The following is an 8,672-nucleotide window of genomic DNA, read 5'->3' on the forward strand; positions in this document are numbered from 1 at the left end:
TTCCTTCATTGCTTACTTAAGAGACCATCATATCTCGGAGACCTGTGTTTCTATCTGTTGATTACAATCAAATCTTTTATTTTCATGTGTTAACTGCAATCGAAACAGTGTATTTCCATGTGTCAATTATAATCAAACAGAGCATTTCTATGTGTTTATTATAATCCAGCAGTGTGCCTAAGAATGAAAGTAAACCACTGTTTTCAATGTGTTCCAATTGATCTACTGTTGGTGGAATCAGTTCGTGATTTGGCAATCCGTTTGGCTTTTAAGCTCTGTACTGTTTTATGCTAACTGATTTAAAGTGGTAAAGTGATTTCATTTATTGCTCTTATAGGACTTACTCGGTATTCTTGTACTTAAAAAAAATAAATACTATACCTTTTGTTGAAGCTCATTGTTCTTTTGCAATCCTCATTAAAAACTATGCTATAATTTCTGAAGTACAATGAAATGTTTTTACTTCCCACAGTGTCACGGTAATCACAGACTTTCCGTAAAAATAGAAACTCTGTCAAACTGCCCTGTGCACTCTGGCCGCACTGCGGAGCCGTGGCAAGTTGCTTGCCACAAAATTGGCAAGACGCTTTGAATACTTAAAACAGAAAAGCCTGGCCCTGAAATATTTCCGAACTTTCCAAATCATGGTATTGCCGGCGGCGTCCGTTCCGCCAACATTGGTAAGCTAATACAGATTTTAGGTCAAAGCTTGCCAACTTTTGGCGCAAACAAACTTGCCACTGAATATGCGTTGTCGTCACACCGCTGGATATCACATTAGTCGGCGCAATCGGTGTGTGGGTAATTCTTTCCTAAGTCACCCGAAGTCCCGAAATCGATGTCTCCGATTTCGACGAAACTTTGTGGGTGTGTTCCCTATGTAGCAAAGAGCTCCAGAAAAAAATTTCAACTTTTTTGGTCGGCCCAAAAAATTTTAATCACGTATTTTGTAAAAAACACTGAAACCTGCACTAAAAAATTTTTTTGTTGCCTGAGGGCGACCTGCCCCGGGGGATTTTTTTTTTTTCATGGTACTGAAAAAAAAAGTCCCCGAGAGCCACTTAAAAAGTCACTTGTTCCAGGGGATATGGACCAAAAGATTCGTTTTTCGCGAATACCCAAAAAATGCATCCGAATTTTTTTATGATAATTTTTTTTTAGGAAGGTCCTGTGGTGGTCTATCACCCTTATTGGTTTTGGGTTTGGCCAATGGAAAAACCCAATAAAAATTGCGTTTTTTCCGTTTTTTTCGCAGTTTTTGGCCCATAGTATCGCCATTTTAAGTCTGACTTAATGAGTGCCATTAGATTTTTTTTCGCCTTTTCAAGACGAATCGATTGATACAAGTTGAAGTCAAATCGGAGTATTTTGAAAAGTCGCCTTTTTTACGATCGGGATCCAACTAATCTAGATGCGTAAAAAGGCGATTTTTCAAAATACTCCGATTTGACTTTAACTTATATCAATCGATTCGTCTTAAAAAGGCGAAAAAAAAGTCTAATGGCGCTCATTAAGTCAGACTTAAAATGGCGATACTATGGGCCAAAAACTGCAAAAAAACCCGGAAAAAACGCAATTTTTATTCGGTTTTCCATTGGCCAAACCCAAAACCAATAAGGGTGATAGACCACCACAGGACCTTTCTAAAAAAAAATTATCATCAAAAAATTCGGATGCATTTTTTGGGTATTTGCGAAAAACGAATTTTTTGGTCCATATCTCCTGGAACAAGTGACTTTTAAAGTGGCTCTCGGGGACTTTTTTTTCAGTACCATGAAAAGAAAAAAAATCCACCGGGCAGGTCGCCCTTAGGCAACAAACAAATTTTTAGTGCAGGTTTCAGTGTTTTTTACAAAATACGTGATTAAAATTTTTTGGGCCGACCGAAAAAGTTGAAAATTTTTTCTGGAGCTCTTTGCTACATAGGGAACACACCCACAAAGTTTCGTCGAAATCGGAGACATCGATTTCGGGACCTCGGGTGACTTGGGAAAGAATTACCCGTGTATTTAGAATTTTGGAGATGAAGAGCTTAGATCGCATTGTGCCATGAAAATCGTTCTTCATTTGTAAGGAGGTGCATTCTTTTAAAATTAATGGCACGTCCATCGCATTACATGTTTGCACTGACATGAGGTCTTTTCTTCTTCCCATGAATCATACAATAATTTCAAGCACATCCCACAGCGACACAAACTGTATGAGCAATTAGCAGCCATGTCTGAGCTCTATACGAAGCTACAGCGTTGTTGACGTAGCATGCAACGGGTGTCTCTGGATTATTTTCCATTCATATTTCTTTTATCATCATCAGTTGATGCGCTTTATCAATCACCACGAAAACCTCCTCCTACACTGAAAAACGGTTCCTGGTTTTCCCAAGAACTCCCTGGAAATCGCCAATGTCTCTAACATAGGCTTCCTGGAAAAAGCAGGAACCGTTTTCACCTTGTAAATGGAGTGTTTCGCCAAAATTTAGGTCACACAAAAATGTCTCGCCAGAAAAGGGTGAGACTTAAGGGGGCTCATACAAGTTAAAAGCACTTTCTTTTAAAAAAATTTTGATGTAGACGGATTAAGATTTTACAATTTCTGTCTTAAAATCCTTTTAGATAATTGAGTAAGCTTCATTTTGGCTTAAGGGAAAGTGACTTTGGACAGTTTTTGGAGATTTAGTCGAAACGTTTAAAATTTTGCTTCTCGTAAGATTTTGTTCGCATACTTGCTCAGATCTGTGGGGAAAAAATCAGGGAGACTCATCCCCAGTAGTGTCATAGAATTGACTACAATGGGCTTTATATCTGCAATAGTTTTCAAGAAAAAAAATAAAAACAATTTTTTTAACAATTTTTTAAACAAATTTTTCAACAAAAAATTGTTTTTATTTTTTTTCTTGAAAACTATTGCAGATATAAAGCCCATTGTAGTCAATTCTATGACACTACTGGGGATGAGTCTCCCTGATTTTTTCCCCACAGATCTGAGCAAGTATGCGAACAAAATCTTACGAGAAGCAAAATTTTAAACGTTTCGACTAAATCTCCAAAAACTGTCCAAAGTCACTTTCCCTTAAGCCAAAATGAAGCTTACTCAATTATCTAAAAGGATTTTAAGACAGAAATTGTAAAATCTTAATCCGTCTACATCAAATTTTTTTAAAAAAAAAAGTGCTTTTAACTTGTATGAGCCCCCTTAAATGTCTGACAAATTTTACTTCGAAACATTTTTGGCGGGAAACCCTAACTGATGTACTACTTAAAGACTTTGTGTTTTGGGTATTTGCATTCATATTTTGTTACTTAACTGACTTAAGTGTTCTACGGTGTGCGCCTTTCCTAAGTGACCTCTCCTTCGGGTTTCCGTCCTTTTATCCGATCCAAATGGCATGTGGTCATAAGTGCACGGCAAAAGTACCGCCTGGGATTCCCAGGCGGCGCCTGGAAAATAGGCCCTTTTTCCCATGATGCGCTTGGGAATCCCAGGCGGTACTTTTGCCTTTGGATCTTCTAACAGTTTTGAGGAATATAACTTTCGTCTGTAAGGGGACTGTTCGTATTGACATCAAAGGTTAAAGGAGAGAAGTAGCCCGATAAAATGCGTTTATTTCTGCAAAAATTCGGTTTATCTCCGAAAAAATGTGGAACATTTATGGAGGAACCCCTCCGTAAAAATATGGAGACACGCTCTCCGTATAAAGATGGAAAATTTACGGAGTCTCCATTCCCAAAATTGGAGTGTCTTTCCCCGTAAATTGATGGACTTTATTTCTGACAATGTGATCTCAAGAAGCGCTTCGATTAGTCTCGGCCCTAGGCGGTAGAATTTCTCATGTTTACCGTGATTGGTTGACCGTTGCTAGCACGATCTCTTCACGAAACACTGCCTGACCCATACTAGCTCACCTCGCGCTCAGCGCACATCTCGTTACGTTGCCTGTCTGGACGCGACGTATAACGCGCGTTATAAGTCGCTTCTAATTTAAGTTTCATTTTGAACTGTGCTTTGACTTTGTGTTCAGCGTCACGTTACGAATTTAGCTTACTAAGCCAGCGTAACGTCACTCTGAACCTGTTAAACACGCGACAACACATCTCAGAAGTAAAAACGGAAAGTGAGGGATCTGATATACGAGAAATTCTACGTATCGGTAAGTTTTGGGACGTTTTTTTTCTTTTTTTTTTTAAACTTTTTAATGCAAGAGAAAGGGGGCCGGGGGGGGGGGGGGGCGTTTCGCAAACGTTTTCTCCCAAAAAAGGGACCTAGGAAAAACCCCCGGGGTAGGATTTTTTGGTTAATTTGGGAACGAATCTCTTTTTAAAAAGGGTTCTTCTTAAAAAAAAGGAAAAATAAAAGTCCCCTCAAGAAGCGCTGGGGAAGTTCCCCCCACCCGGGGGGCCCAGAATTTTTTTTTGGGGGAAAATTTTTTGCTTTTCTTCCGAAAATTCTAAAATACCCCTGGTGGCGCAACGGTATTTTTGCGTCTGGCCCCCCGATCCTTTGGGGCTAAAAATTAAAATAAAACTTTTTTACCTGGCCCCGGGTAAGAAAAATTGCTACAAAAATAAATCTTTTCGGGACTAACCGAATTTTTAATTTTTTAGAAATTAGGATGAAACCCGGAAATACGTATGAAAGGGAACTTTGTTGTATTACCACTTAACGCACCAGGTCAGGGAAAAAAAAAAAAAACCCCCTTTAAATTTTTTGGGGGTTTCTGTACAAAACCAGGTTTTCAGTAGAAAAATTTTCGCCTTACGGAAATTTTTTCCCCATTGGGACAGAAATCCCTAAAATACAGGATCCTGACTAACAAGGGAAGTTATAACCTACAGGTTTTACTGGTTTTTCCCCCGGGGTTTGCCAAGAGGTTGTTTATTTGTCTTTCCCTTTAAAATCATTAAGTACCATTTGGTGGGGTTTTAGGAAATCACCCCATTTTGGGCCCGCAAGAAGGGTTATATAACACATATTTTGGTCGGGGTTTTAAAATGCTCGATTTTTATCAACCCATCTGACTTTTTCCCATTTGTCATTATGCAAAATTAGGAAACCACAACAAAAAAAATTAGGAAAAGAAAACAAATTTTGGGTTTTTGTTCATAATTTTTAAAAAAATGAATTATTACTTGAAAAACATAATCTTAATTTTCCAATAAATGAGCAAAACAGAATCAGGATGCTCTTTTTTTCCCCCCCTTCCGGGGGGAAATTGTCTCACTTTGTTTTTCCCTTTTAAACCCGGGGAAAATCCCATAAACCCTTACGATTTTCATGCAGCTGTTTTTTTAAAACAGATTAACTTAAAAATCCAAAAGTGGTTTTAAGGTTTTAAAAAGTCTTCATAAATTTGACCATGTTACAATTTAAGTGGTTCCCAAGAAATCAAGTTTCCTTGAATACAATTTTTTAGTTTTTCTTGTAAGAACAAAAAAATTGAAATAGAAAAAATCATTTTTTTGCTTGGATTTCCTTCTTTAGGGGAAATTTTTCCGAAAGAAAATTAATTTTGTTCAGTACCATGGGGGTTTATTTGAAACAGGGTTTTACCCCCAGGGGTATGGAAGGGGTATTCATTGGGTTTGTCTATTAGGGGAAAAACCCCTCTTTTTAGTTTTCTGCATTTTAAAATAAATGAAATTCGGTAAAGTCAAAAATGCCCTTTTCCCCTCCTGGAAAAAGGAAGGGGCCAAATGGCTGTTCAAAAGTGCGATTTTTAAATAACATTTTAAAAATTTCCCCGGGTAGTGGCATATTAAATATTAAATAAAAAAAAAAAGTGAAGTTAAATTACAAGTTAACATTAATTGACAGTTATCTAATTAAATTGCAAATAATCGAATTTTCGTAATGGGATTTTTTCTTTCAGGTAGATAACAAAAAATTCGCCCCCCAAGATATTCCCCGTTTTATTTGGTTCTTCAAAAAGAATTTTAAGCAAATTAAATTGGGGAGGAATGTAACCTTTCCCGTTAAGTTATGTGCACTTTTGTTTTCCCAAAAATTTCCGTTTTTTTTTGCAAAAAATTTTTTCCTTTTTTTCCTTTCTCCTTTTTTGGGAAAAAAACCACCCTTTGTCCTGATTTATTAAAAAAGTTTCAAGCATGCCCTCTTGAATAATTGAGAGAAAATTTTTGGGAAAATACCCCCAGGGACCAATTTTTTAATTTCATTGAATTATTGCGCGGGTGGAAAAACTACACTTTTTAAAAGCCCACCTCAAAAAGGAGAAATTTTTTCTTAACACCCCAAATTCCCACAAAAAACCTTTTAAAACTAAACATTAAATAACTATTTAAATTTAAGGGTTTAATTTTCTTTGATTTTGGTGACCTTTTTTTGGGCTCCCAAAAATATACCCCCCCTTTTTTAAGGGGGGTCCAAAACCCCGGTTCTTTTATAAAAAGGACAGGGGGGGCCAAAAAAAAAATTTGAGGATTTCGTGAAATTTTTGTAATCCTTTTAATTTGACCCTAATTTAACCTAAAAAGGGTTTTTCCCCCTTTTCCGACATTTTTAGGGTTTGAAAACTTGATTGATACCCCCCCGGCTTTCAGCGTAAAAGGCAAACTGAAAAATTTAAAAAATAAAATTTGGGTGTTTTTTCCAGGGCCCCAAAAAATTCCATTTGGCCCCCGATCCTGTTGGATTTCCCTAATGTGGGGTGAAAGGCGGTCTTTGAGTCATGGATTTTTTGATGCAAGGGGTTAAGGGGAAAAAATTTTTTTTTTTTTTGGGGAAAACCTTTCAAACCCCCCCCAAAGGGGGGGAAAAAAAAAAAAAAAATTTTTGGGGAAAAAAAAAAATTTTAAAAACCCCTTTTTAACTAGGAAAACAAAGTGGAAATACTGTTAATCCCACATTCAAACTTAGAAAAATTAAAAAATATTATCAAAGTACAGAAAAAAAATTATTTTACCTTTATGAAATGTCAACTTGCAAGTGGGAACTTAGGCTCAGCTTTAAGTTTAGACTTTACCTAGTTTAACTTGGGGTACCTAAACAGGCAAACAGCATCTGCTGGACGATTCTTTTCAAGACGATTAATTATTTCGCGATACCAATCATTGGTTTTGGTAGTACGACCATAGAACACATCAAACAACACATGAGGCATGGAGGCGAGAAACTCTTGGGCAACCTTCCGGCTCTGGGTCAACTCTGCGAGCCAGTTGACGTTAGCCGCCCCAGGGCCCAGCCAGATGGCCACGGACTGCAGGGCAGTGGTGTCCATCTGGAACAGGAAGGCGAAGGCCTCCCGCACGACGTCGGCCGTGGACTGCGGCCTCTCAGCGTCCTTGAACACGTGGAGATGCACGTGCTCCAGTCCACGCAGCTGCAGCACGGCGTCCCGGTCGGCGGCGGACGGCAAGTCCACCTCCAGCACGCGGAGCGCTCTCGCGCCGCGCGCCAGGTCGCCGACGAGGCCGGGGAAGCTGCGACGGTTCAGGGTCCAATGGTCCAGGGCGTAGACGCGCAGCTCGCGTAGCTCCGGCAGCCCGCCGGCAAGCTCTCCGTTGTACCGCGTGTGCTGCCGGTACCGCTTCCCCTCGTCGAGCAGCATGTGCAGCTTCCGCAAGCTGCTCAGCGAGGCGATGGTGGCCAGGATGGCCGTGTTGTAGCCCCAGGACAGGAACAGGAGCAGACCGCGCAGGCTTCGCTGCCGTGACAGGAAGTGGACGACGCCAGTGTCCACCTTGGACTCTTGCCCATGGGCGTGCAGGACTCGAAGGGAGAAGCTTTTCACCTGGACGCGGCTGCGGCGCAGGGAAGACTGCAGCAGAATGGGGCATGTCGTCCCGATGGTGAGGGACTTGGCGGCGGGCGCGTGCAGCAGGACGCGATGGTCTCGGCGATCCCTCCAGACGGGGGCCGCGTCCTGCGGCACGCGATGGTCTTGGCAATGCCACCTCCCCACCTGCAGCTCCACGCCCGCCCAGGAGGAGGGGTCGCGGGCCAGGCGGTACCACCGCTTGCATACCAGCGGCAGCACGTCGAGCAGAGTGGCGCCGTCAGTCAGCATGCTGAAGACGAACGTCAGGATCTCGTCTGGGAGCGCGTGCACGCTGGCGTCGGGGAGGGCCTCCACGCTGGCGTCAGGGAGGGCCTCCACGCTGGCGTCGGGGAGGGCCTCCACGCTGGCGTCGGGGAGGGCCTCCACGCTGGCGTCGGGGTGGGCCTCCACGCTGGCGTCGGGGAGGGCCTCCACGCTGGCGTCGGGGAGGGCCTCCACGCTGGCGTCGGGGAGGGCCTCCACGCTGGCGTCTGGGAGGGCCTCCACGCTGAGCACCCCCCCTGGGTCGGGGACCTCCACCGGGGTGGGGGGGGCCTCCCGCTGGCGTCGGGAGGGCCCCCAGCTGGCGTCGGAGGGCCTCCAGCTGGCGTCGGGAGGGGTCCACGCTCGCGGGAGGGCCTCCCGGACACCTCCTCCTGGGGTTTTGAAACGTCCACGTGGGGGCCTCGGCCTGGGGCCGGAAGGGATCCCTTTCTGGCGCTGGGAAAGGGCTCCATGTCCCGGAAGGGGCCTGCGGCGTCTGGGACAGACCAGTTCGCCTATGGACCCGCCCCGGGGAAAACTCTGGGTGCCTGCTTGGGAATAGCTCGCCCAAAGGGGACTTCATGGTCACCCTCGATGGGAAAAAAACGGGGAAAATTAAAATTTTTGGGGACCTTAG

At 42.8% G+C, this 8,672-nt stretch overlaps 1 protein-coding gene across 1 annotated transcript; it reads right to left on the reverse strand.

Annotated features, from left to right (window-relative positions):
* Positions 1–6,815: 6,815 nt before the first annotated feature.
* LOC117651679 lies at positions 6,816–8,170 on the reverse strand. The gene is made up of 2 exons (XM_034395932.1): positions 7,979–8,170; positions 6,816–7,876 (listed from the first exon to the last, which is right to left on the reverse strand). Exons 1-2 carry the CDS (start codon positions 8,018–8,020, stop codon positions 6,977–6,979), a joined length of 942 nt encoding a protein of 313 aa, XP_034251823.1. The 5' UTR covers positions 8,021–8,170; the 3' UTR covers positions 6,816–6,976.
* Positions 8,171–8,672: the final 502 nt, after the last annotated feature.

This window comes from Thrips palmi, unplaced genomic scaffold (genome assembly GCF_012932325.1).
Source record: "Thrips palmi isolate BJ-2018 unplaced genomic scaffold, TpBJ-2018v1 HiC_scaffold_6, whole genome shotgun sequence".
NCBI lineage: Eukaryota > Metazoa > Arthropoda > Insecta > Thysanoptera > Thripidae > Thrips > Thrips palmi.

Coding starts and splice junctions, on each gene's coding strand:
- LOC117651679 (XM_034395932.1), bottom strand. CDS start 8,020: ATGCTGACTGACGGCGCCACTCTGCTCGACGTGCTGCCGCTG. Junction 7,877..7,978: donor TGCTCGACGTGCTGCCGCTG/GTATGCAAGCGG, acceptor CGCGTGCCGCAG/GACGCGGCCCCCGTCTGGAG.